This window comes from Carica papaya, chromosome 2, assembly GCF_054855325.1.
Source record: "Carica papaya isolate Zhongbai chromosome 2, ASM5485532v1, whole genome shotgun sequence".
NCBI classification, from domain to species: domain Eukaryota; kingdom Viridiplantae; phylum Streptophyta; class Magnoliopsida; order Brassicales; family Caricaceae; genus Carica; species Carica papaya.
This window is the reverse complement of record NC_142310.1, coordinates 31,514,298-31,542,106: the sequence shown is the minus strand read 5'-3', so window position 1 is coordinate 31,542,106 and position 27,809 is coordinate 31,514,298. Positions and strand designations below refer to the sequence as shown.

Below are 27,809 nucleotides of genomic sequence, written 5' to 3'. Positions count from 1 at the left end.
ACAAAAACAAGAGAAGACAAGAGAACAGTTTTGGTAATTCCGTACTCAATTCTTACAAGTCAAACTCTTTTGGATCCTTCTCTTTTCTTCTATTTTGCCTTTTTCTTTTTGCTCCCCCTCCCCCTTTTCTCTCCTCTCTTAAAACCCGGAGAAGCAGAAAAAAAATCGAAACCTGAAAGAGATAGGAGACCGAAATCAAATCACCGATGGAGCCCGTGGAATCAACGGAAAGCAACGTGGAGAGCAACAACACTCAGACTCACACCAGCGACCATGGATGGCAAAAGGTAACCTACGCCAAGCGCCAGAGGAAGCCCAAGCCTGATGCCTCCGCTGCTAATTCCGCCAACGCCAAGCTCCTCCCTAATGGAAACCTAGCCAATGGCGAAAATGTCTTCCATTCGCTCGACCAGAAGGCCGAGGACCGCCGCCGCCGGATCCTCGAGGCGCAGAGAGCAGCCGCCGCCTCCGATCCAAAAAGTGTTGCTCCGCCGAGATCGCGTCGTCGATCCCGTGACTACGACGACGACGACGACGACGACGACGACGACAGCGACGCAGAGATTGCAGCCGGAAAGGAAGATGGGAAGGAAGGAGAGGTCAAGAAGGTTAAAACTAAGAAGCCGAAGAAGCCCAAGGTGACTGTCGCCGAGGCGGCTGCGAAGATCGATATAACTGATCTCGCGGCTTTCCTAGCCGAAGTTTCTGTGAGTATAGAAATACGTTTTGGGTTGATCTGTTTGTTTTAGGTGGAAATTGAATTGCTAATTGCATGGTTTAATTGTTAATTGATGTACCAATCTTTATTCTCTTTTTCCGAGCAGGGATCCTATGGGGACCAGCAGGAGATACAGCTGATGAGGTTTGCGGATTACTTCGGGAGGGCGTTCTCTGGGGTACCCGCGTCGCAATTTCCATGGTTAAAGATTTTCAGGGAGAGCACCTTAGCGAAAATGGCCGATGTGAGTTGTTATAAGAGATATTTGATTTTTTTAAATTGCATTATAGTCAATGCAGATGTCTTTTGTTGTTTAACTTCTGCATTATGATGAGCTATGCATGTTTATACACAAACCTTACTATTAATTGAGAAGATAATGATCAATTATCCACTGAAGTTGAAATTATAATGCACCATGAATCATGCATCTGCATCATATTTGTTCAATGTTGTCGTTGATGATTTTTTTCACTGTCAAGTTATTTCTATTGTTGGTGATGAAATTCATTAAAGAGTGCATTATATTTTTCTGACACGAACTCGTTTTGGAGACTATCGTGCAATTTACTTATCTTTGGTGAGGGGAAAATTTCCTGTCCTGAAGTATGGTGCAAAAGTACTTGCTTTTTGGAACTCCAGCTGGCTCGGGATAATGATTGGCTATGTTGAATTGGGTTTTTTGCTCCTGAAAAAGAGAGAGAGATGGAAGAGAAATGGAAAAGGAGATGAAGAAAAGCAGGTAGATCATTTCATATAGGTACTTATGGAATTTGAGGGGAAGACAAAAGAAAAGAAATGAGGATGGTGAAAGGAAGATATGTATTATTTCCTTTCCTCTTGTTTGAATATTAGAAAATTTGCAAGAGAAAATAAATGTAGAGAACTTTATTTATTGTTTGGTCATTGGGTGAAAAAAAGGGAAAACTCTACTTCTTTTACAATTTTACAAGTGTAGGAAGCATAGTTGGCCTTTTTAATGGGTTAATATATTATTTCTTTTTCATTTGATCCAAATTTGGGGATTACATGATTAATAATAGAGGGAGAATGAAAGGTTAATTTTTGGCCTCCATTTCTCATCTCCAACAACTAATACCTCGTGTAATTCCATTCCTTCCGTCTACCTCCATCATCCCCCCCTCCCCGCGTCCATAATTCCATGAATTGATTTTGGGTGGTTTCTGATGGTCAACTTTTACTTTCTGTTTTTTACACCTTTAAAGAAAGCCTTTTGTTTTGAGTTTCAATTGTTTGACCAATTAACCTTAGTTTTTTTTTCCGTCTCTCTCTCTCTCTCTCTCTTTTCGGAGAAAATCTTGAAATACCTGGTTTTTGCTTTTTCTCTGCCCTTCGTCCTCTCGATTTATTCTGGCTGATCACTTGATATGATTTTCAACAGATTCCACTTTCTCATATTTCTGATGCTGTTTATAAGACATCAGTTGATTGGATCAATCAACATTCGATTGAGGCACTCGGTTCTTTTGTACTATGGTGTTTAGACAGCACTATTTTAGACCTGGCAAGCCAACAAACTGGTGGTAAGGGCTCTAAAAAGGGTGTGCAGCAAGCATCTTCAAAATCTAAGGTGATTTCACATTTTGACTGCCCATTCTGTTATTTTCTCTATGTTTTGCTCAATTTTGCAGCTTTGACTTGGAGTATCTTTAATTTTTCTGAATGTGTTGTTCAACAAACGTAAAGTCACTTCTTTTTGTTCACCATGGGAGTATCGCTTTAACGAGGTTTCTTCTTATTGTGAACATTTGGCTCCTTTGTTCAGTCTAGTAAGCTGTTTGTGTATGTAAATCACTATCCTAACCATTTTGCATCTACAATGATCTTATTCATGTGCTACTAACATGTCTATGATGGTTCCTTTATAGTGGTGAGAATGGCTTGGACATGATGTAATGATAATATAACATGAAAATATTGATACTGGTTTAGCTGAGAAATAAGATAAGGTTATCTCTATAGATATGTAGATGTATGCATTACCCAGTTTATAACCAAGGTTGTATTATAATTTAATCAGAGTTTCTACAGGAAAAAATAAATTAATCAAAGTAGTATTTGTATATTGGCTGTAAAAAGAGGCAATAGCTAATGAAAAGACCTTTAGTTAAGTTTTGACAATCACGTGTTTCATTGGAGCATTTCTGTATCAATTATCGGAATATAGAAAAAAGGTATGAAGTAGGGCAGTCTGAAAAATCAAGACTTTACTAAAAAATATACTCTCAATTCAAAATCTAGAACAATAGGAAATGGAAATTGGGAAAAGGATATATTCTTTCTTACTCTCTCCCTAAATTCCAAGGAGGTTCGGGTTAACCTATTTGGTTACAGTTCCTCCTTGGCTTGTAATTTTATCATATCTCTCTACCGGAGCATTCTTCTTGCATCGTATGTTTGTAACCTCTTCTTTCAATAAAATGAAGTCATTGAGGATTCAAGATTTTATATGAAGTACTAAGGATCTTCTTTGGTTTAGCTTTGGACAGGGATAGTGATAAATTCCTTGTTTCTATTTCTGTTTGCATGCCTTTATATCCATCATCTGTGCTGGAATCATTAAATTGTGAAACTAAGGTGGTTATCTGTTTTTTTTTCCCATAAGACAAACTTTTAGCATGCTTTCTGTTGAAGCTTTCTGGCATTATGAATTGATATTGAATTTAAAGTTATTTTTTTCTTGTGAATTTATTTAGTTGGCATTATTAAATTGTACGTTTTGGTATTATTAAATTGCAGGTTGCTATATTTGTGGTTTTAGCAATGGTATTGCGACGAAAACCTGATGCCTTAGTTAGTGTATTGCCAACACTTAGGGAAGCTCCAAAGTATCGGGGACAGGATAAGCTTCCAGTTATTATATGGATGATGGCTCAGGTTAACATTAGCAATTTCATACAGCCCTCTGTTCATTTTTCATAGATTTCCTTCCCAATTGATCGACTGAAAACTGCTTCTGTAGGCATCCCAAGGAGACCTAGCAGTGGGGTTATACTCATGGGCGCATAACCTATTGCCCACAATCGGTGAGAAAAGTTGCAATCCGCAGTCTAGGGATCTTATTTTGCAGCTAGTTGAGAGGTAGAAGGCTCCTCATAATTTTATTTTACTTTTCTTGCTTAAAATTGTTTAATTTCTCAATATTCATTTTGTCTCATCAATTTTCAGGATCTTGTCCAGCCCGAAAGCTCGAACAATTTTGGTAAATGGTGCTGTTAGGAAGGGGGAACGTTTGATTTCTCCTTCTTCATTTGAGATACTAATGCGAGTTACTTTCCCTGCATCTTCAGCTAGAGTGAAGGTGGGTTACTGTCACAAGGGCATTTGCAGTAGAAGTTAAAGGCGTATGATATATGCGTTTTTACTCTTTTGGTATGGTTGTCATGCAGGCAACTGAAAGGTTTGAAGCTATTTATCCTACACTCAAAGAAGTTGCTCTTGCTGGCTCTCCTGGAAGCAAAGCAATGAAGCAAGTTTCACAGCAGATATTCAGTTTTGCCATCAAAGCAGCTGGAGAAAGTATACATACTAGATGCAGACTCTCTCTCTCTTATCTTCTTCATTTCTCTCTTTTCTTCTTTTCTCTGACCTGGAAAACTATATTTTAAAATTTAGAGCTTGGGTTGAGATTTAGCTATTTTCCATAGGCATTCCTGAGTTATCCAAGGAAGCAGCTGGGATTGCCATCTGGTGTTTAATCCAAAATGCTGATTGCTGCAAGCTATGGGTGAGCTACTGTTGCTTTAATCATGCATTCTTCCCCTTTTAGGCTCCATTAGTGTTTACTAATTTAGCTTTCTGGTGTTCAACCTGATTTGAATAGGACAAGGTTTATCGGGACAATATAGAAGCTAGTGTTGTTATTTTGAAGAAACTTTCAGAGGAGTGGAAGGTCCACTCCAACAAACTATCTCCACTGGAACCTCTGAGGGAAACTATAAAGAATTTCAGGCGCAAGGTATTAGATATTTTACAGATTTAATTAGTTATGAAAATACATTTACCGCTCTGTCTTGATTGTAATTTTTGCATATAGAATGAGAAAGAGATGGTTGGTGGAGCTGATTCTACTGATCAAGCAGTCTACAGAGATGCGGACAAGTATTGTAAACTGGTATTGGGCAAATTATCACGCGGCAATGGATGCATGAAAAGCATGGCCTTTCTGGCCATTGCATTGGCTGTCGGTGCTGCTCTCTTGTCTTCCCCGAACATGGAGTCCTTGGATTTGAAGAAACTTTCTGTGCTTTTCAGTCAGTCTTAGTGAGAATGATATTCAATCCAATCGGCAACTGAAATCATCAGTTTGTTTTTAGATAGTAGCTTTCCTCCATTTTGAACTTTTGACTCTGACCAAAATGGGGAAGACAAGTCTTTTTAGTGACAGTATTTAGGGACATGGTGGAATGACTCATAGTATCAGAATACAGGGTGTTAAATTTATTGAAAAAAAGGCATATTCTCTCTTTGAGAAAATAAGGATGAGGACAATCATGCGACAAGCTCGCTTAATTGTCAAGTGTATTAGATATTTATATAATTTGATGAATTTTGTAGATGCGAAGGATATGTGGATGGTGAAATCAATTTGAATCTCGTGAGAAATAAATTTTCAAATAAAAGTACTGACAAAGTGTCAAAGAAACTCATCAAGTTTCACTCTGTTCTTTGTTTTAAGCTTCTGAAGAATGAATCTTGTGGTTCAGTTTGATGCAGGTCCTTTGAGAAGTTCTATGGTGTTGTGCGTTGCTTCACTTGGTTTTAGATTCAGAACATTCAGATCAATTAAAGAATAAAGGGTGAGAATCTTATTTACTTGATCTAGTAGTTATGGACATCATAGTAGCAGGTGACAAAAGATAAAAGCTATGCATTGAATTGGTGTTATCATGGATATCAGTTTTGTATGTGAAAGGCACATGTTTAATTTTTATACAAGCAGTATCCTGCCTAAGGGCAATCTTAATGAGACTCCCAGGAGGAGGAACAATTGGAATTGTGTAGAATTTCATGAATAATCTTCAGGTTCAGCAAAGGGATACTTCAGATATGCATTTTTGATTTGTGAAGGGTCTTTAGGTGTGTCCCAAGGGTACTTCATGGATGGATCTCGTGGAAACTTCCTGAAGTTCAGAAATGGTGCCCAAACCAGTAAACTGCGTACAGCAATGGTTGATAAAAATTACAACTCATTATGTTTAAATTTTAAAGCTTAAATGCACTTTAAACCCTGAAGCTTTTTAGAAGTTATTGCACTTTAGTTTTAATATATATTTTATTTTTTAAAAATTAAGAAAAATTTAGATAAGCTTTTCTTTTACTTGTTCAAATTTAAAATAAGCAATGGAGAAGAAGTTAAGGTTAGGTACTTACCCAGGAAAGAACATGAAGACAAACATGAATTGCAAATACATCTCCAAGAGGTTTCTCCTGTACCATCTTATCCTTAGCCAATTCATTATGATTGGCTATAATTCACCCGAAAAACAAAAACCCAAATCACACACTAACCAAACTCAATTACAGAAATTTTCAACAAACAAAATTTTCAAGCAATTAAAACTTACTGGCGCGATGATGAAGTACCCAAAAGCCACAATCCCCAGCTGTATCACAACAGTAAGGAGATCTTGCTCATGATTTACACCCGTAACTGCCAAGGCTGGTTGCTGATCAAAATGTGAAGAAAAACTCTTGTAAGATACACAATCTTAAGATGATACCTTGAATTCTATTTTGTCTTTTAAATAAAACACCAAACATAAAAATAAGGTATTGCTTAGTCTTACGGTGGCCAGAAGTGCACCAACTTGAATTGCCAAGCTGCATTTTTTTGCATCATAGAAGTGAATTGAGTTTAGGCTGATCCTTGGAGGTTCCTGTTATAACGAAAACCCAGATGTGAAATCTAAAATCCATGGGTGCCCATAAATTTTTAGCTTTGAAAGTTTAAAGGGGAGGTTCAGTTACCTTATTAGGCTTGATGTGGAGAGTTGGCTTGTCTTTGGATGTGAGACACAGAGGAGCTTTAGTTTGAGAAGGTGAAGGAGAAGGTAAAGCTTTTGGGATTTGGAGTTGGAGGCCGAAATAGCAGCTCATCTTTGAGCTCTGGGTTTTTTGCCTTCCTTATCTAGTTTTTTCACTACTTTTTCATGGCATACGTTCTTGGAGGAGAAATGAATTTCCGTAGTTTATTAAATTGCAATTTATTTAGGAGCACCACGTGGCATAATTGTCCCAAAGATCACCTCACTATGAGTAATATAATTAACTCTCTTGGTTTTGTTAATTACGGTTTTGTGGTACGCTTGTCTGCTGCTAACTACGTTTGTAAAATCTAGTGTTTATGGACATGGAATTTAGAGGTAAAAATATAAAAATTTAATATTTGTATATGAAAATTGAAATTTTCTTGGAATAATTTAATATAGTCTTCTTGAATTATGTCAGTTCTGCGCCTGAACAAATGAAATAATATGTTGAAATGGAAAACTTTACGATTAAAATTGAAAAAAAAAAAATACAACTTTAATATTAATGTGAAAATCCCACCTATTAACTACATCAGAAACAAATATGTAAATATAAAAAAAATTAAAATTTTTTAAAATATTTTATCTACTTAAACAGTCTTAAGTAAATCATAATTAATTACTTTGTTGAAAAGGTATAGTCCAAAAGTTAAAAACACTTTTTCTTAAAATTGAAAGCCTAAATTTGTTGTAATGGTAATTAGTTTACCTGATCGAAATTGTTATACATTATAATTTTACTTTTTGAAGAATTCACAAGCAAGATAGAAAGCTTCAAGAATCCAGATCTTTCTAGACTTGCATCCCGGCCCATTCCACATAATTTGGTAATATAGAAAAAAAAGAAAAAAAAATCCAGACGGTCTGCACAGAACACTGCCTGCAGCAGAATCCTTAGTCCTCTCCATCTTCGCAGTACTCGACAACCCTGTTTTGTCTTTGAATTTCAATTCCTGTTTTCGATTAAAACTTAAACACTATATCTGCTGTAAAACCATAAAAATTCATTCGAGGAAAAGGAAACCAACAACTCTGCGTTCGAATTCAATTTCTCTTCTGATTTTTCGGCCACAAAAATGGTCGCGGCCTCAGCAATTCCAACTTGTGTAAGCATCATTAAGCTTCCTTGCTTCGTTCAACACATAATCCCAAGCACCCAGGTCGAGCTTATAGCTGCCAACCCCAGGAAAACCACCACAAGAAAACCAACAGCCTCTCCGTATTCGATAAATTTTCACCAGAGTCATTTTCCTTATCATCGTGGAAATGTTTTCAAGTCCAAATCATACTCTCTTCGTACAGTCCTCACAAGGGTCAGTAGTGATGGTGGTGGCGCCATTAATGCCAACAAACAAGAATCTGCAACTCCTGTAAGTGCTTATTGGGTGTTTTTTTTTTTTTCTATCCTGCTATAGCCTTCTCTGTTCTTTATTTTGTTTTCTGGATGTTGCTTTTACTGTTAATCAATGTATGGAAGTCAAGAATATATTGAAGTCAAGCAATGGCCACGTTGACAAAGTTTTTTGAAAGGACTAGGTAATTATCTTATAGGTTTGCATATCTAGACGTTTCCTAAGTGGATAAATGATATGCTTATTCGACACGGAATCGATTGAGTTTCTTGCTCTTGTTCTTTGAGATACTTTTATTTGATTAACTATGTACATTTTCCTATATACTCGTTGCTATTTTCTTTACCTTATTCTTTTACTCTTTTCTCTTATAAGGATAAGAAATACTCCTATTTTTACACGTAAAATTTACATAATGATGCAGCCTTTCGCTCTAATTTCAGGATACTGAGGATGGTAGCTCATCTACTTTTGGTGACAGTTATGTGGCCGTGTTTGTTCGGATGCTTGGGTTAGACCAGGATCCTCTTGATAGAGAACAGGGAATAGTGGCTCTATGGAAGTATTCCTTTGGTGGGAAGAAGTGCATTGATAACATTATGCAGTTTCATGGCTGCTTAAATCTCACCATAAACCTTCTGAAGTCAGACTCCACTGCTACATGTGAAGCGGCTGCAGGCCTCTTACGGGCAATATCTTCTGTCAATTTGTATAGAGTTTCAGTAGCAGAAAGTGGAGCAGTTGAAGAGATAATGGGTTTGCTGAATCGCCCTTCTCTGACTTCTGAGGTATACTAGAGGTATTTCACCTTTAGAATTTCTTTTCCTGTATCCCTTGGTTGTAGGAAATTGATGCATATGTTGAACTTGCTTTTCTCAGGTAAAGGAGCAAAGTATTTGTACTTTGTGGAATTTGTCAGTAGATGAGAAGCTTAGAATGAAAATTGCCAGTGAAGATAGATTGCTTTTACTCATCAAGTTCCTGGATGATGAAGACATAAAAGTTAAGGAAGCTGCAGGGGGGGTTATAGCAAATTTGGCACTGAGCCACTCTAATCACAAAGTAATGGTTGAAGCAGGTGTTATTCCAAAATTGGTAAGGATTTTGGACCCCTCTGTCAATGCTATATCTTTTAATAAGTTGCAAGTTAACTTCCACCAAATTTATACTCATAACTTGTTGAATAGAGTCCATATTTACTTTGAACATTGTTTTATCATAGTGACTGTTAAATTTAATGTTTTTTTTTTTTTTTTCAGTTGAGTTTCAATTTTAGTTCAAAATATCTACTGTGAAGTTGTTTCATGGTAGGGTACGAAAAACACCATGCAACGTGTATGCATGGATTTCGGGCTATCTGATTTGATCGGTTAATTGACGTAATCTGCTTCAATTTGCATTCCTATATATACACAAGCAAGAAATAAAAGAAACACACTTCTTCTTTCTCCAAAAACACTGCCTTTCAGAAAACAGCAAAGCAGAGGCTGTTGCATAACCTTGCTCTGTTTTGCTGTCCCTCTCTCTCATCAACTTTCTCTCTCTAAGTTCTCTCATTTACAGAGCTTCCTTTTTGCTTTCGATCAACAAGTGGTATCAGAGCCCTTATCTTAAGGGACCGGTAAACCAACATACCCTTGAAAAACTCGATGACATCCATTGGAACCCCCCCCCCCCCCCCCCCCCCCTCCCAACTTCAACGGAGAAAACTACCATGTATGGGCAATCAAAATGAGAGCTCATCTGAAAGTCATAAGTCTGTGGGATGTTATTATGGATGACAGTGATCCTCCTCCACCAGGGGACACTGCCACTCTAAACTAAATCAGAAGGCACGAGGAAGACAAGGCCAAGAAACCAAAGGCTGCTTGGGAGAAACTTAAGGAAGAGTTTGATGGGGGGGTCAGAAGTAGGAAGGTAAAAATCTTGAGACTGAAGAGTGAATTTGCATTACTCAGAATGCAGGAAAATGAATCAGGGAAAGACTATGCATCCAAACTCTCGGATGTGGTAAACAAAATGAGACTGCTTGGGGAGGATTTTCCGGAATCAAGGGTAATAGAGCAGATTCTTATCAGCTTGCCCCCCAAATTCGAGTATAAAATCTCAGCCTTGGAGGAGCTTGCAGATATTGAGTCTATCTCCTCGGCTGAGCTGATAAACAAGCTTTAATCTAGTGAGCAACGGGTAAATATGCATGTTCGACAACATACTGAGGGAGCCTTAATTTCAACTCAGATCAAAGACAGCTCTTCAACACAGAATCAAGGGAGAAGGAGTGAATGGAATCAAACTGAAAATCAAAATTTCAGTAAACAAAAGAAATATTCTCAGTGCAGTATCTGTTCCTTAACAAGTCATTCTGAAAATGAGTGCTGGTACAAGGGAAAGAAAACCATTCGGTGCAATTTCTGCAAAAGGCTTGGTCATAAGGAGAAATTCTGTAGACAGAAACAGAAGCAGGAAGGATCACAGCCAAAGCAGGAACAACAGCAAGCCAATGTCACCAAGGTGTCCTGTGAGCAAAGTGACACAATTCTCGTTGCGCTGAGTAAGCTGCCAGTGGAGGATGCTACTCTCTGGGTGGTGGACAGTGGGTGCACCTCCCACATGTGCAAGGATGAGGGCTTGTTCGTGTCACTTGACAAAACAATCTCAGGCCAGGTTCGACTTGGAAATGGTATGCTGGAAACCATTAAGGGCAAAGGCAACATAGCCATTGAAACCAGGGAAGGTAGGAAGCTTATCACTAATGTGAATTTTGTTCGTACCCTCTCATAGAATCTTCTGAGTGTGAATCAGATGACTGATCGAGACTACTCGGTCGGATTCAAGGATAACTGCTGCAGAATATATGATCATGAGGATCACTTGATCGCTTTCATCCAAAGGAAGGATCAAGTCTACTCCTTGAAGCTCAGAGAAGTAATCGAGAGGGCCAGTGTTGCCTCTGTAACAGAAGGTGAAAAGTGGCACAGGCACCTTGGGTATTTTCATGCGGCTGGGCTACAACAACTGCAGAAGGGTGGCATAACCAAGGACTTCCTAAATATTGCAGTCACTGAGTCAGTATGTGGTGCATGTCAGATGGGAAAAATGGCAAAGAATTCCTTTCCTTCGCAAGCAGATTGGAGAGCAAAAGAGAAGCTGACACTTATCCATTCTGACATCTGTGGTCCAATGACAGAAAAATCCATGAGTGGATGCAGGTATTTTGGCTTGTTCATAGATGATTTTTCCAGAATGATTTGGGTTTATTTCTTGCAGAATAAAGCTCAAATTTTTGGTGAATTCAAGAAGTTTAAGGCTATTGTAGAGAAGGAAAGTGACAGTGTACTGAGGTGCCTAAGGACGGATAATGGCCTTGAATTCAATTCTAGCAAATTCAATGATTTCTGTTCTGAGAATGGGATCAAAAGGCAGCTCACAACACCATATTCTCCTCAATGGCAAGAAGCATGCTTGCTGACAAGCACCTGCCTAAAGCCTTGTGGGCTGAGGCAGTGAACACTGCCGTGTTCCTGCTCAACATGTTGCCTACAAAGGTTGTGAAGCAGATGACACCGGCGGAGGCCTGGAGTGGCATCAAACCATCGACTAAGTATCTAAAGGTGTTTGGCTCGGTGTGCTACTGCCATGTCTCGGATGACAGGAGATCTAAGCTAGAAGTGAAGGCTGAATTGAGAGTATTTTTGGGTTACAGTACTGAAGCAAAAGCATATCGAATTCTAAGCCTGAAAACCAACAAGCTCATGATTCGAAGAAATATAACAGTGGACGAAAACAACTATTAGAATTGGGAGAAGCAGAAAGTCGAACCAGACTGTGTGACAGTGGAAGAAGGAAAGAAATTTATATCAGTATTAAACCCAACTCAGGCTGAGGAACAAGATGAAGAAGATGAAGAAGGTGAAGCAGAAGGGAGAACAAAAATGAAAAGTTTAGCTGACATCTATGAGAGGTGCAGCTTTGCTTCAAAAGAACCTTCCTCTGTTGAGGAAGCACTTTAGCAGCAAGAGTGGAAACTTGCTATGGAAGAGGAAATCAGGATGATCGAGAAAAACAATACCTGGTCTCTGGTAAAATCAAGTGCAGACAGAAAGTCTATTGGAGTAAAGTGGGTGTTCAAGGTGAAACTGAATCCGGACGGGACAACAAACAAGCACAAGGCACGGCTTGTGGCAAAGGGGTACTCCCAGCTTCTAGGAATCGACTACACAGAAACTTTTGCTCTTGTGGCCAGATATGAAACAATTAGACTCATTCTGGTCATGACAGCTCAGTTTAGTTGGAGTGTGATGCATTTGGATGTGAAATCAGCCTTTTTGAATGGCAAGCTGAATGAAGAAATTTATATTGAGCAGCCACCGGGGTTCATTCAACCTGGAAAGGAGAGACACGTCTATCTTCTTCACAAGGCCCTATACAGCCTCAAACAGGCTCCACGAGCCTGGTATGATAAGTTAAATACATATTTACTTCACTATGGGTTTGAGAAAAGCATGACAGAAACTATATTGTATGTGAATAAAGATGAAGACAGACTTATTACTGCAGTATATGTTGATGATATACTAGTAACAGGCAGCAACAAAAGAAAAATGATAGAGTTCAAGCTGAAATTGGAAAATGAATTTGAGATGTCTGATCTTGGAGAGGCTACCTACTTCCTGGGAATGGAGATTCATCAAAGCAGCTTGGGTATTTTTCTTTCACAAGGCAAGTATGCTAAAGAAATCCTAAATAAATTCAACATGGATCACTGTAAATTAGTGTCTACACCACTGATATCCAACCTGAAGTTGTCAAAGGACGAGAAAGGTAGCAAAGTTGATGAGGGGAATTACAGAAGTCTGATTGGGAGCCTTCTGTATCTCACGGCTACTAGACCAGACATTCTATTTGCAGTGAGTTTGCTTTCAAGGTACATGGCCTCACCGAGGGAATCACACTTACAAGCTGCTAAACATGTGCTGAGGTACTTGAAAGGAACCTGGAACTTTGGTGTTCAATTCAAAGCAAGAGCTGAGGGTGGATTGGTCGGCTACAGTGACAGTGATTGGGCAGGAAGCGTGGAAGATGCACGTAGTACAACTGGGTACTTGTTTAAACTAGGCTCCAGTGCTTTCTCATGGGCGTCTAAGAAACAGGATACTGTGGCACAGTCCACAGCTGAGGTTGAGTATGTAGCTACAGCTACAGCAGCTAACCAAACAATTTGGTTGAGGAAAGTGTTCAATGATGTAAAGCTGGACAAACAAACACCTACAGTGTTGTATGTAGACAATAAGTCTGCAATTGCCATTGCGAAAAATCCTGTAATGCACGGGAGAACTAAACACATCAACGTTAAGTATCATGCTATACGTGAGGTTGAGAGGAATCAAGAAATCAAGCTGATACATTGCTCCACTGATGATCAGCTTGCGGACATTCTAACAAGGGCCCTGTCTAAAGTTAAATTTGAAGAATTGCGTGGAAATGTGGGGATTGGTGAAAAAATCATTAAGGGGGAGTGTTAAATTTAATGTTTTTTTTTTCTGTTGAGTTTCAATTTTAGTTCAAAATATCTACCGTGAAGTTGTTTCATGGTAGGATATGAAAAACACCATGCAACGTGTATGCATAGATTTCGGGTTATCTGATTTGATCGGTTAGTTGACGTAATCTGCTTCAATTTGCATTCCTATATATAAATAAGCAAGAAATAAAAGAAACGCACTTCTTCTTTCTCCAAAAACACTGCCTTTCAGAAAACAGCAAAATAGAGGCTGTTGCATAACCTTTCTCTGTTTTGCTGTCCCTCTCTCTCATCAACTTTCTCTCTCTAAGTTCTCTCATTCACAGAGCCTCCTTTTTGCTTTCGATCAACAGTGACACTTCACTGATTGAGGTTTATACTGTTAATTTTTTCCATGTAAGCAAGAAGTCTTCCCAAAAAGATTCTATAGATTCAAAATGGTTTATAATAAAAGCTCTCATCATTGTTGTTATGTATGGGAATCCAAAGTTGAAGTAACCTCTTTCTCTTAATAAAAAGTAGTTGCTTATCAACTTCAAACTTTATTTGGATGCAGTTTTCATTAGTACAATCTTTGTCATGTATGGGAATTGGAAGTGGAAATTACCTCTTCGTCTTTAATAAAAAGTAGTCACTTATCAACTTCAAGCTTAGTTAGATGCAGTTTTCATTAGTTTTGAATGAAGTAGCATACTCATAATATGGATGATAATATGTCAGTTGGAAACTGTTAGGTGTTAACGCAGAACCTTCTTTAAGAGGAGATGTGCGTTTCAACTGCTTTTTTAATTGGATGGCGCGTGCATGAGTTGGGCGGAGGGACTCTGCAATGGTGAACCTATAGGGGTTTAAAAGCTTGTTTTCTTTGTAATTTTTTTATCAAAAAATTCTTGTAGGCAATGTATTTTGAGGTTGATGTGCATGGAAGTTTTATTGCCACCCTGTTACTAATCTGATTAGTTGTTGTTGTATGCTTGAAGTGTGGCATCTAGCAAAATTCTTAGAAATTCTCTTTTGAAATGTGTGTTTGACTAATCTGATTAGTTACTTTTTCTTGTCATATAGCTTCTTTTCTGTAGGCATTAGCTATCATCTATGTCTTATCAAGGATATTTTTTCCTCCTTGTTAATTCGATGTTATATGGGAATTTCTGGTGCTAAATCTTGCAGTTTGAGGTCATGGTCATACTAAGGCTGCAAGTCTTTAACTGCCCTATGTAGAAGCACGTAATTGAGCTTATCATAGTACTTTTGGGAACCAATTCCTTCATTGGCTCCGAGTCATGGTTGAGATTCAAATGGATTTGCGTTGAAATGCTCTTCTATTGGATCTGATAATGTGAAATGCCTGTTTAGATTGTTGATTTTCATATTCTAGCATATTCACTAGCTTGAGTGCTGTCTGCAGGCAAAGTTCTTAAAAACTGACTTGGAAGGATCTAAAGTGATAAGAAAGGAAGCTAGAAATGCATTACTGGAACTTGCAAATGATAAATTTTATCGCATTCTTGTCATAGAGGAGGGTCTGGTTCCTGTGCCAATAATTGGTGGTGCTGCTTATAGTTCCTACAAACCTGGTTTGCATTCTTGGCCCAGCTTACCTGATGGCACTGAGATCGAGCAGACTTCAAAAGGTCCTTCCAGATTTGGTGCTTCTGAGTTGCTTCTTGGGCTGAATGTTGATGAGAATATGCACATGGAAGAAGCCAAGATGAAAGCAATAGTTGGACGAACACAGCAACAATTTCTTGCACGTATTGGAGCTATAGAATTGGAAGATGAAAAAAAACAGAAATCTGAATTGCCAACTGTTCAGCGGCGTACCCTTTTGCCGTGGATGGATGGTGTGGCTCGACTAGTTTTAATTCTTGGACTGGAAGATGAGGTTGCGATATCAAGAGCCGCAGAATCAATTGCTGATGCGTCTATCAATGAACATATGCGAGTTTCATTCAAAGAAGCTGGGGCTATCGAGCATTTGGTTCGGCTCTTGGACCATAGTAATGATGCTGTAATATTGCATGTTACACGGGCTTTGGAGAGGTTATCCATCAGGTATTACCATCCCCCTTTTTTTTAAGTCTATTTCAACATCACCAGCCACAAGTGTGTGACGGTCTTTTGGCTTCAAAAGAAAAGTGAGGAAAGCCCCAATATTTTTCCTTTCCGTTCCTTTGTAATGCTTTTTATCAACAAGAACTCCTATGATGTTCCTCTTGGAAAGATGATAATTTTCCAATCAATAACTATGAATATTCTTGAACCAGATAGGAGTATTGTGGTTTTTGATGCTGATGCAACAGTCTCATCTGGCCTTCTGGTTGGATCGAAGCAGAAAGGGGTAGTGGGGGAGGAGGAAGTTTATAGTGGTCTAGTTCTTCTGTTTGCTTAATCTTTATCATGGATATAATTTCTTAGATCACTGTCTGGATTTAGGGACAAGCTTGTCTCTCTATTTTCTGCTGTTCCCATTTGCTGCAGTTTGTAAAAGAGCATTGTCTGTGAAGGATCTCTGAAGAGCCTTATTTTTCAGCATTTTTCTGTGAAGTAGCTATTCAATACATGTAATGCTGTCATTTACGAGTGTTTATGTGCATGTGCATGTGCATGTTAATGCATGATGCATACAAATGCGTATGCATGTAATTTCCAGGTTATCCCATGCCGAGATAATTTCTGAACTTAATTTATGTCATCTGTGCTTGACTTTCTTGTGCAGTCATGTCGTTTGCCAGATAATTGAAGCTGCAGATGTCATCCATCCTCTAGTTAATATCCTAAAGCGTGCAGAGATATCTGAAGATGTAATGGAAAAGGTCTTGTATAGCTTCTTTTTCCCATCAAAATTTTCAGATGACGTCTGAACGGGTATATTTCAAAACAAGAGGGATAATTTGGTATAAAAATTTTCATGATGGTTGCAGACCTTGGATATACTTGCTCGGATCTTAGACCCTACTAGGGAAATGAGATCGAAGGTTTGTTGTTCCTCTCGTTCTGGATATAGTAAGAACATACATTTTTTTATTGACTTATCAAGTATTTTAATTCTTTCCAGTTTTATGAAGGACCTGTAAATGGATGTAAAAGAGGGCTAGAGGCAGCGAAAAACCGTGATGATTCTATTGTATTAGATGAGGATAAGACTGAAATATCCACTTCAACATCAAAAGGCATTTCCAGGTCCTTTCCACACCCTTTAATCCTCTTCTTTTAGCATCTTTTCGTATGTCAGTACTTTTTTCTTTGTCTAATTTCTGTTTTTCATGGGGGGGTTGTAATTGGTGTTGCTATGAAATAATTGAATTGGATGACTAATTATTCCAAAAGCTCTAGCTTGTAGGAAAACCAAAATTTTTTGACTTACATTTCAACAGTTGCTATAGTTGTTATTTAAATATATATATATATATATATATATTTTAACAGTTGCTATGGATTAAGCAAGCAGAGAGAAAGGCAAGAAAATTGAATAAGTTGAAAAGCAAAAAAATTGAAATGCAAGAAAATTGAATAACTTGAAAAGCAAAAGAATTTAAAGGCAAGCAAATTGAATAAGTTAATCTCTCATCTAAATGTTCTACTTGGGACCAGAGTAATACATGCTCATGTGCTATATTTCTCAGACTGTAACTTTGATATACCCATGTTGCACGTGTTTCTAAAAGTACAAGTGCGTGTCCCATGTTGCATGTGAAAGGCTAAGGGTATTTTTGTAAAATTGCACTTATGTGTGTGAGTTGTCATTCTGTTGACATTAATGACCTGGAAAATATTTGTCACCACACCTAAAACAGACTTAGAAAATTTTCTATCTTCTATCTCCTTGTTTTGGTTACCTTTGAAAGGTAACACCCGTTGACTCTTTTGTCGTTCTAGACAAGCCAATTAGTAGCTGGACTGTACTTGAATGAAGGAGTATGCTATCCCATACCCGTAAAGGATTGAATTTTGGACATTGCCACTATGGTTGCTCCTGCAATAGCGCCAAGCTTCAAAACTTTGATCATAGGCCTTACCTCCGCCTTAAAACCACTAATAAAACTGGAGATACTTCTCTGTAAGAGTTGGATTATCAGCTCGCAGATTCTCAAACTGCTCTTGGTAATCAATCACTGATCTTACTTGCACCAACTTATTAAATTCTTCTATAATCGAGACGACTGGACCCACCAAATCATCTACATGATTCCACTACAAACACATCCGACTCCTGTTCCTAGTTACCAGTTATCCAGCCTTGAAAGCAAAAATCAGCAGTATCCCCTGAAAATAAATAGGCGTTCTCCACTCTTAGATCGTCTGAAACGATTTGGACATAGAAATAATTAAACTCACCTTCGAATCCAAGATTGTGGATTCTTGCTGTAGGAAGCGGGAATTTCGACCTTAGGTGCTAAGTGAGGAACACATGTCCATGATTGATCTGGATTACTGCTGTCCCCGGCCTCCTGAGCCTTAGGCATAGCATGAATTCCTCTATCATTCTTTGGAACACAAGGACTTACCTGAGCATTTGTCTCACAGTTTCATGCATTTCCCTGCACCATTTCCATGATTTGCTCAAAGCCAAACTGGTTCTATCACTGGACTTTGTACATCTAGACCATGAGTTATTGAGTCGTTGATCCATTTCCTTAACTGTTTCATCAATCTGCTGCATTTCCTGTTGATCCAAGGCAGGAATTTTACCTTTACTACCTGTAACCGGCACCACAATAGCTTGTGTTTTCTCCGAACCTCAAATCTTTGGTGCCACTTTGTCAAGAGCCTTAGTCATTAACTCTTGATGGAGATGGATAGGAAGAGTAGAAGAGGGACAATAGATGAGGTGAAGGTGAAAGTAGAGACAAGTGAGAAAATTCTGGGAGTTCTCTGAGTTGCTGAGTTTTTGGCATTATTTTTTGAGAATGAATTTGCTTACTCGATCCACTAGCTAATCCCTATTTATACTGCTAGGAAACAGAATCCCTGCTTTAACTACTAAAACAGAAAAGAGAATGACAACTCAGACACGAGTGCGATTTTGCAAAAATACCCCTAGCCTTTCCCGCTCCTCCTCCTACGAAATAGATGACTTTATTTCCTCTCTGTGTTTATGCAAGGTGTTGAAGTCTTGTCAGACACTTATACTTCCCTAGCTGTTGTCTCTTTTTTTGCTCCCATTTTACTGGAAGAGAAGAGGAACTAATTGGCTATAGTCAGAGGGAAAGAATTTCCAGATTTAGGCTAGAATATAGATGACTTTTTTCCCTACAGGAACTCTCAAATTAACGCAACAAGTGCAAATTTTAATTGGGTTTTCTTCCTTTTGAGGGGAGGCCTTATCTTGTATGCATGCACCATGCTATTTCATCTTTCATGTGTGATCTGGCCACATGATTAAGTAGTGCAATGGTGATTCTACAGATTTACTCTTTAAAAGTTTAAAATGTTGACTGTTTATTGGTTTAGGAAAGATGTGCGGGACTCTGCATTCCTTGCTCAACTTGTCAAGATTATGAAGATTGCTTCCCCAAATCTGCAAAGAAAAGCAACTTCCATCCTTGAGTTTGTGTCAGTTGTTGACCCAAGCATGGATGCTATCATTTCAGAGGAGGTTGCATCTGGTTTAGATGCTGTTTTCCAACAGAAGGTCTTTACAGGTATAGGAACCAATTGCATAATTTCTCTCTTTCCTTTAAAAACCCTTGTCCTATTCAACTTCAAATAAGTTTCATTTCCTATAGCCAAAAATAGTCAGGGATAGATAAGCAACTACATGAAAATACATATGCTTGGATAGATATGCAACTACATGATAAGTTTCATTTCAAATAAGTTACTCATGCTTGGATCTGTTGGATTGGGAACCAATTGCGTAATTTCTCTCTTTCCTTTAAAAGGCCTTGTCCTATTCAACTTCAAATAAGTTTCATTTCCTATCGCCAAAAATAGCCAGGGATAGATAAGCAACCACATGAAAATACATATTTGGTTACTCATGCTTGGATATGTTGGATTGCCATTTCTATTTTTGCCCATGCCAGTGAACATAATTTTTTTCTTCATTTTGTTTTTAGTTTTTCTTCGTGTAGGTGGGGATTGTTTGACAAATTTAAAGTTCTTCTACATATATATATATGGTGGCTAAACCACAGTTCCTGTGTGAGCTTATCTTTATTTGGACAATTCATCTTTATCTCCGGCCTGCTAATAGAAATCTGATTACCCCTGGTTATTTGTGATGTGTGAACTTTTACAATGTATCTTAACATTTTTTTTCCAGACATGGAATCCGATATAGAAGCCCAGCAACCGGAAAAGTATGCCCTTGAAGTTGAAGAAGCTGGTCTTGCTATCTCTGCGGCATCAAGGTTGCTAATAAAACTGCTTGATTCTGAGCAATTTTGCCGGACCACAAGTTTTCCTCATTTAACTAATTTGCTCCGGAAAATTCTCAAGTCGAACATCCCGCTCCATAACAAGGACTGGGTTGCTGCTTGTCTAGTTAAACTAAGATCTCTGTCCAGTCCTGACCTCAACTCTGAGAGTCCAGTCAACATAGAGGTAACTCGTTATGAGACAATTCCAAGACTTATTGAGCAGATAAAGTCCTCATTCTTGCCAGAAGCACAGGAAGCTGCTGCAGTGGAGCTCAACAGATTAATATCCGAAGAGGTGGTGGATCTCACTCATGCTGTTGCCGCAGAGGGGGGTATATTTGCACTCGTGAAGCTTCTCGAACAAGGGAGTGAGAGGGCTGTAGAAGCTGCCTTGGCTATATTGTATAACATGAGCATGGACAGTGAGAACCATTTGGCAATTATAGCTGCAGGAGCAGTGCCAGTGCTGAGGAGGATCGTTCTATCAGAGAGGCCACAGTGGAGACGAGCACTTCGGTTGCTGAGGACTTTACCTACATGATGAGGCTAATCATGGAGTAAATGACTTGAATAATTTGAAAATGATTATAGAGTTGAATGTATTAACCCGTGATGTGAGGTTGAAAGTTATATCTTTCGATGGTAGTTGCTGAGGGTGTACAAACATTATTAATGTTCTTGACATGCTAGTTACACCCGAGGTACAATTGGTTTTTTCTCTTTCATTTTCTACTTTACAAAATGAAAGAATTCAAGCAGTTTACTTGATTGTCAATTGTAAAGTGTAATGGTTTATAAACTTTAATGCATTTTACTGTGCCTAGATAGCCAAGAATATGGCGATAAAAGGATAAAAATGTTAACAAAATTTATTTTCAATTCGGATATATTTTTATATTAGTTGTTCTATAAATATTGAACATAATTTTTGTTAGATATTAAATCTATTTTGATCTAAAAATTTGGTGAAACTAATAAGTTCGGTTTAAACGAGATATTTATATATTCGTAAAATAAAATATATAAGTTATTAATTATTTTTTGAATATTTATTTTTTAATTCAAGTTAGATTATTATTTTTATATTTTTATTTAAAATATTTTTATAATTAAAATTTACATATCACTTAATAAATAAAATATATATTATTTTTATGTAAAAAAATATACATAATTAGTATTTTACCCTTTTGCCCTTAAGCAATGGAATTCCTTTTAAAGAGGAAATAAAATCTATCTTTATAGATATTTTTGTGCTCTGATATTATTTTCCACGTGTAGGCTCTCCCAGTCATCGACTACTGACTGAATCGTTTATCTTGCAGAGGGGAGAAGAGCAACCAGAGGAAAGCAAACCGTAGAGAGACACACAATGCCTTGCATTTCCTTCTTTTCCACAACTAAACCCACAACTTTTGCGTCTCTAGCAGAAGAGACTCCTAGTCCTCGACTTCCTACCTCAAAACCTGCAAAGAGACCAAAACTCAGAACAAGAAACAAACCACAACCACCGCACTTACAGTCGCAGTCCTATAATTCGCCAAACTCTTCCATCATTCAAATAGAACGCGCCATTGGCGCTGGCTCCTACCGCGACACTGACCCTGGGTTTGTCTTCGTTTCCATGCTTAACATACGCTTCGCTTTCTTTTCCCCAAGTCCGTAGTAATGCTTTTTTTGTTTCTTTTTTCCTTTGGTTATGGATTTTTCTGTGTGGCAAATGGTTCGTCTATAGACTGGGAATGAGCGAATAACATTGGATCTTGTATGTAATTAATGTTGCTTTCGAATTTATAAGGTTGGTTTGTTCACATTGCTTCTTTAGGGAATTGAGGAAAAGGAACACGGTGTTTGATGGGATTTTGCCGACTGGAGGCGATAAATTTGAAGGGGAGATTGAGAAGAAAATCAGAGAAACTGGAGAATGGCTTAGCAGTCGAACTGAAGCGCGGTTTCGCTCCTCTGGTATTGTTCCTTTTCCTTTTCATTTTTGGTTCTCTTGCTATTTTGGAATTGTGGAAGTGGTAATGTTGATATATATTAAGATTTACTTTTTTTGCTATATTTTGGTCATTTGTGTCTAGGGTCATTTGCTCACTCTACAGAATTGTTGACTGATAATTCTTTTATATATCAATTTAGCATATTTGGATTCCTCTTATCACTTTGAGGATTACACCGAAGGTCAGAAATCACTTTTTCAGGATTCCTGAGGTTAAGTGCTTATGCATTTTGCAATTCAACAGTTTTTAGCGTTCTTCTATGGGAGGTTTTCTATAGAGTTTAGCATGCAGGAGTATCATTGAGGGTTCAAATTAGATCTTGGAGAGGCATTTTTAAGAGTTTTTCCTGATTACAGTGTATCACAAACTGATATAATGCAGGTTTTATTAGTTTTCACGAATGTGAAGTTTCTTTTTTGTTTTTTGTTTTTCATTTCAAAGAATTTTTCCCTTCATTTAGGTAAAGAGGTAGAAATGGGAAAACCATCATTCCTCTTGACATAACTGTTATTTACTCAGAATCATCAGTTTCATCAATTTCCTAATGTAGTTCTTGAAGTCACCTTTAATTATGCGGTAACTGAGAAAGATAGTTTGTCAGAATATAGTCATTGTAAATATACAAAAGGTCTATTTCTTGTGATAGGTAGAGAAGTCTACGAGTTCGGCTTGTCAACTCCTAAAGTGAAAATTTTCTGTTCATTTGTTCCAAAGTGGCCTAAAGTTCTGTTGCTCGTTCACATTACTTGTCACCAAAATTGAGACGCACCTTTGAAGCTTCACTAAATCAGAGTTAAATTTGATAACTGTTCAATCAAGATGCAACTTGCATCTGCCTGCTTCTGAACTCCAGTTGATATTTTTTCCATTTGATGGTTTACAATCCTGTAGGGAAACAAATTTTGATGGTTGTATTTCAATGGATTCTACCAATTTGGACTTTATCACTACTAGTGGCTGCTGGAGTAATAAAGTTACCATTCAGCATGCAGTTACTGGAGGACCTGCTTATGTGAATACATTTTCCAGGCCGAACCAAATCTATTGTACACAGCTGTATAGAATATCCAACTTACAGGATGACGTACCTCTAAGATGATGTTACAAGTTACAATTTTATCAGCATCTGGATGTTCCAGGTAATTGCCAGACTATATACAGATTTTGTGTTTACATTTTATATGCATAGTTCAAGTGGTCAGTTTATGCTTAAGTTATTCTTTAACTTTTACTCTAAGGTAATGTCTGCTGTAATCTGAAAAAAGCCAATTTCAAGTTACTCCCTTGCTATGTAAATGAGTTATTTACCTTTTTCCCGTCTAGTCCATGTTGAAAAATTATTTAGACTTTAGGCTAGGTTTGGTACATTATGTAGATAAGGTATCCAATGTCAATTTAGGAGATAATTTCTTATGTATAGTGTAACATACTACTTGTTCTACGGTGGACTGTTATTCGTTGTATGGGAGGTGTATTCATTCAGCACAGTGCTTCTTAAAAAGACTAAAATTCCTTTTTAAATTTTTTGTTTCTATATTTATTCCTTAATAAGAATACTACAACCTGCAGTTGCTGCCATTGCTGTTCTTATTGTTTCTGCATCTGCCACTACCGCCACCATCATAACCACTATCATCACCATCACTAATGTCTCTTCTACACCCAATACTACAACCATCACTCCTATTGTTGCCACTGCCGCTAATGCTATCAGCAGAACAGCTGTAGCCATCACCATTATTATCAATTCCATCCATAATACTACAGCCACCACCCTTGTTGCCTTCACCATTGCCACCTTTTCTATCTCACTGTCATCATCATCGCAGCTACCATATTGCCACTGCTGCCACTACCATTATTGTTGCTGCCACTACTATCACTAGTATCGCTGCTGTTGTCACCACTATCTGTTCTACCTTCACCACTGCCGCTGCTGCCATTAGCACCTCCGCTACTGGAGTCACCACCACCGTTACCACCACTACCGTTTTATCATTTTCATTATTGTCATCATCATTGTTGTTGCCATTGTCACTTACCATGCTACTGTTACTGCTATTAATGTTGTTGTTGTAGCAACAGCTGCAACTATCGCCTCCATTGTGGCTTGCTCCACATAATTCCCACAGCTGCTACCATCTCCGTCGCTATCACTATTGCCACGTCATAGTCATTGTATAATACAGACTTTAGATGGAGCACTCGAGCATGTGCTTGATCATGAATTTTTTTTTTCATTTTCTTGGCATGCCTAGCGAGTGGTTAGTATTTTATTTGGTTTGAATAAGCTATGTAGAATCAGGGACATTGCAGTACTTAACTTTCACTCGCGTAGAACTCTGTTTTGCTGTCAATTAAACATGTCAACATATGCATGATCCTGGGAGAATCATGGCCTCCATGCTGTTAAATGCATTTTGACATATGTTTCGAGGAACTACTATAAATCATGGCCTTCAGTCGTATCTAACATGCTCCCTTGCTACTATATAAGTTGCCTTTGCTGTAATTGATTTAACTTGGATTCAGAATTTATTTTGGAGGCTAAACCTACCAATTAGTGTGACAATATTAATGCTAGATACATAACTTTTATTCCACTTCAACATACCCATTCAAAATGTATTGAGATGGATAAGTATTGAGCTGGATATTCACTTCGATCATGAGAAAGTCCGGTCTGGTCAACTACAAGACCATCATTTCCGGAGTCAAGGACGATTGGTAGATGTCTTTCCCAAAATCCTTACCATGAGATGTTTTCACTAATTGAGAGCCAATCTTTGGATACATTTACGCTTAGATTGAGGGGGAATAAAACGGTATATCAATATTCTGTTTGCTTCCAGATTTTATTTCAAACGAGTTCCCCTTCAAGGTGGACTTTCCCTTGCAACTCATGTATAAACACATCATAAATGGAATAAAGATTCACCAAGTGAGATTATTCTGAAAGTTTATAGTTGCCACTCATCTTTGTCTTCTATGTTGGTCACTATAACTGTTATTACCATTACCACCAGCATTATTAATATGACTTACGAAAAAGATTTATATTATTAAATTCTTATCTATACCCATGGGAAATGTATTCTACCTAATCTAACTACCTTACCCAATCATATCATACCCACTACCTTCCAGGTACCAAATGTAACCTTAGAGTTATTATCTTTTTTATCTTTGGCAGACAATAAAAGTAGGTTTCTTGATATGCTAAGTACGTATGGTGATTCTCTATATGATATGGATGAAAAGCCTAATTATTTGTGATCCATTAGTGTTATGAGCTTATAGACATTTCTAATATTGACAGTTGAGTAGTTATCTACGTTATATTTTGATTTACGAGCCATTGAGTAGGGTCCAATTGATTCCCCATAATCCTACATTTAGATTTCTACTTTAAACTCTAATTAGGTAGCCCATTTATTTGTTTTTGCGATTAGAGAAAGAGAGGAAATTCTAGTCATCAACCACATCATAGGTGGGGTGTAAGGTACCGATTATCATTAATCTAACATGTTAAAAGTTCACTACGAGAATTCACCGTTCTTGTTGTCTAATCACTTCAGGTTTGTACCTCGGTGCCAAGGTTTTAAATTTCAGACTTTGTGATGCAAGATACTGATGCTCATTTATAAGATTATTCTTGTAGCTGTGTGCTCCGTTTATAATTGGGCTATGTTTGCCATTTTAAGCAGTACAGTGCTAGATAGCTGAATTAGGAGGTAAGCTACTCATCATAGAGTTTGTGACACGAAGTAAGCAAGCGAGTAACCAATATTTACTCTACTTATGCATCCGGTGATACACCAAGCACATACTAGAAAATGTCAATAATGCCTTTTAACCAATATATTTAGAGAACACCAGTAGAACTAATATAATAATAAAATGGAAAAATAGCTTTAGAAAAGTTTAAATGTAGAACAAATAAAATATATTAAGATACTCGCAATAATAAATGAACTAAATCAATCTAAAAATATTATTATCTTCTCCTCCCTTTCCACAGCAGAAGTTTGCAACTAATCCTATCATCCCCAAATCCATTGTACAAATCCTGAAGCAATATTTTCCATCAATTCAAGGTTTTGAAATCCTTGGCATAACAACAAGAAATACAAAATTGCCATAAATCGAGATTGTTGAGGAAGCTATGGCATGACAGTGGAGCTGTACTGGTGGGAGTCAGGGGCCAAGCTGGAGGCTTTTTGGTGAGTATGGGTAAGGATCTAAAGATGGAGTTGTGGGTTTCCGTGATGGTGATGGAGCACGGTGAAGTTTGAGACCGAGAGATGGTAGGTTTAAGAGCATGGTTGTGCAATGGGCAGCAAGATGAAGAGGGAGTTGGGTGAAAAAGTAATTAAGGAGATGATTTGGTGGTTGATGACCAAGTTTATAGTTTTCTGGTGAGAACTCCAATGGATTTGCCAATTTGGTCTTTGACAAATGATGGATGCTTTGTGAAACAGAGTAGAAAAGGAGTAAACTAAAATTTTTGAGGGGTTGGTGGATAAGCTTACCCTAAGCAAATGAGGAAGGCTTTGTTCATCCCAATAAGGTTCATATCTAGTGGGAATAGGATAAGGGTCTACTCCACCCACTCTTATTTTTAAGTTCCAAACCCTGAGCAGGGCAGGGGTAAAGTTCTGTTATCCCACCCTACTCGGTATACCAAAAGTGGCCTTAAACAATAAGGTGTTCACAAACTATGTTTAAGAAAAAAGAGGATGTCCACAAGCTATACAGTTATCGTTAGAGACAGTAGTGAAACCATTTAGAATCGGATTCTTTTCAGAGTATGGAATTCAACCTGAAATCTCTGTTCTTCCACCCTCCCGCCTCCAAGGCTTCTCTGGTGGTACTGACCATATTATCTAGGAAGCTTAAGCTGCACTTGGAGTTGGTGCTCCTCAACAACTTACCTAGTATAGCACTGGTAATATTGCCTAATTATTAATGCATGTTTAGTATATATGGCTTTAGAAAGACTTGGGAATTCTGCAGAGATTGATGGGGAATGAGTTGGCTTTTAGAGAGCTCACAGATCAGATCACTAGTTGAGCTCCCAACTACCATTGTTTTTTAAGATTTCTTTTTCTTTGATACAGGAAAGCAGCATATGATGAGGCTGCTGTAGAGTACACTATTGAAATTGAGTTTTTAACGACCATAGCTACTGGTAAGTTGCCTACTCTTTCTTTCCCTTAAAATCAACCCAACCTTGAAAAGCACAGTTTCTTGGTATATTTGAGCAGAATCAGCTATTAAATATATATATATATATATTGTGAATTGACAATAGTATTTGTATTTGGTCTTTAGCTGTGTGTAGTATGTGTACAGTATTCAACCATTTGAATTTTGAGAGCGCAGCCAAGTCTGATGGCTGCTGTTTGTTTGGCTTAAAAGAATAAAATTACAAAAGTGTGAGAGCCCAACACAACATTAAAATGATTCATGCGTGATTTGACTGATTTTCTTTTTTTGTATCTTGTAGTTGACTACTTCATCATTTCACGAACGTCGTGTGTTGTCATTGTAACGCCGTCTATTATGCCTGAATACACTCTTCAACAGTTAAAATCAACCGAACATCTATGTGAAAACATTGCTAAAATGATTGTAGACTTTTTTTTTTTTTTTTTTTTTTTTATCTTTTTTCTAGAAAAATAAATAAATAAACTAGTTAAAATGTACAACTAAATAAATAACTTCCAAAATTAGAGGAAAATAATTTTCAAAATGAATGGGTAAATTCTATTTTGGTGGGATTCCCTCCTCTATT

The 27,809-nt window shown here is 37.7% G+C and overlaps 4 protein-coding genes across 6 annotated transcripts; 3 read left to right on the top strand and 1 right to left on the bottom strand.

Moving 5' to 3' along the window:
• Positions 1-89: 89 nt before the first annotated feature.
• On the top strand, positions 90-5,384 carry LOC110813504 (uncharacterized). The gene is made up of 10 exons (XM_088214065.1): positions 90-707; positions 825-962; positions 2,121-2,309; positions 3,479-3,616; positions 3,702-3,820; positions 3,908-4,040; positions 4,129-4,258; positions 4,387-4,466; positions 4,563-4,697; positions 4,776-5,384. The coding sequence occupies exons 1-10, from the start codon at positions 207-209 to the stop codon at positions 5,001-5,003; spliced, it is 1,791 nt and encodes a 596-aa protein (XP_088070191.1). The 5' UTR covers positions 90-206; the 3' UTR covers positions 5,004-5,384.
• Positions 5,385-5,589: 205 nt separating this feature from the next.
• On the bottom strand, positions 5,590-6,919 carry NDHL (inorganic carbon transport protein-like protein). Its single transcript, XM_022040702.2, has 5 exons — positions 6,710-6,919; positions 6,529-6,618; positions 6,307-6,408; positions 6,113-6,207; positions 5,590-5,895 (listed from the first exon to the last, which is right to left on the bottom strand). The coding sequence occupies exons 1-5, from the start codon at positions 6,836-6,838 to the stop codon at positions 5,748-5,750; spliced, it is 564 nt and encodes a 187-aa protein (XP_021896394.1). The 5' UTR covers positions 6,839-6,919; the 3' UTR covers positions 5,590-5,747.
• Positions 6,920-7,545: 626 nt separating this feature from the next.
• On the top strand, positions 7,546-20,814 carry LOC110823666 (ARM repeat superfamily protein). Its single transcript, XM_088214064.1, has 9 exons — positions 7,546-8,141; positions 8,567-8,911; positions 9,003-9,218; positions 15,053-15,699; positions 16,364-16,460; positions 16,569-16,622; positions 16,703-16,827; positions 19,099-19,289; positions 19,913-20,814. Exons 1-9 carry the CDS (start codon positions 7,848-7,850, stop codon positions 20,548-20,550), a joined length of 2,607 nt encoding a protein of 868 aa, XP_088070190.1. The 5' UTR covers positions 7,546-7,847; the 3' UTR covers positions 20,551-20,814.
• A 456-nt stretch (positions 20,815-21,270) lies between these two features.
• CRR3 (chlororespiratory reduction 3) lies at positions 21,271-27,482 on the top strand. Of its 3 annotated transcripts, none has more exons than XR_002541454.2 (4): positions 21,271-21,617; positions 21,835-21,974; positions 22,904-23,151; positions 27,133-27,482. XR_002541454.2 is itself a non-coding variant. In XM_022054297.2 (3 exons), the coding sequence occupies exons 1-3, from the start codon at positions 21,382-21,384 to the stop codon at positions 23,026-23,028; spliced, it is 501 nt and encodes a 166-aa protein (XP_021909989.1). In that variant the 5' UTR covers positions 21,271-21,381; the 3' UTR covers positions 23,029-23,497. The 3 variants fall into 3 exon arrangements, 1 of the variants encoding a protein (XP_021909989.1); XR_015817239.1 differs by lacking the exon at positions 27,133-27,482 and adding an exon at positions 24,098-24,480; XM_022054297.2 differs by lacking the exon at positions 27,133-27,482 and having other exon boundaries at positions 22,904-23,497.
• Positions 27,483-27,809: the final 327 nt, after the last annotated feature.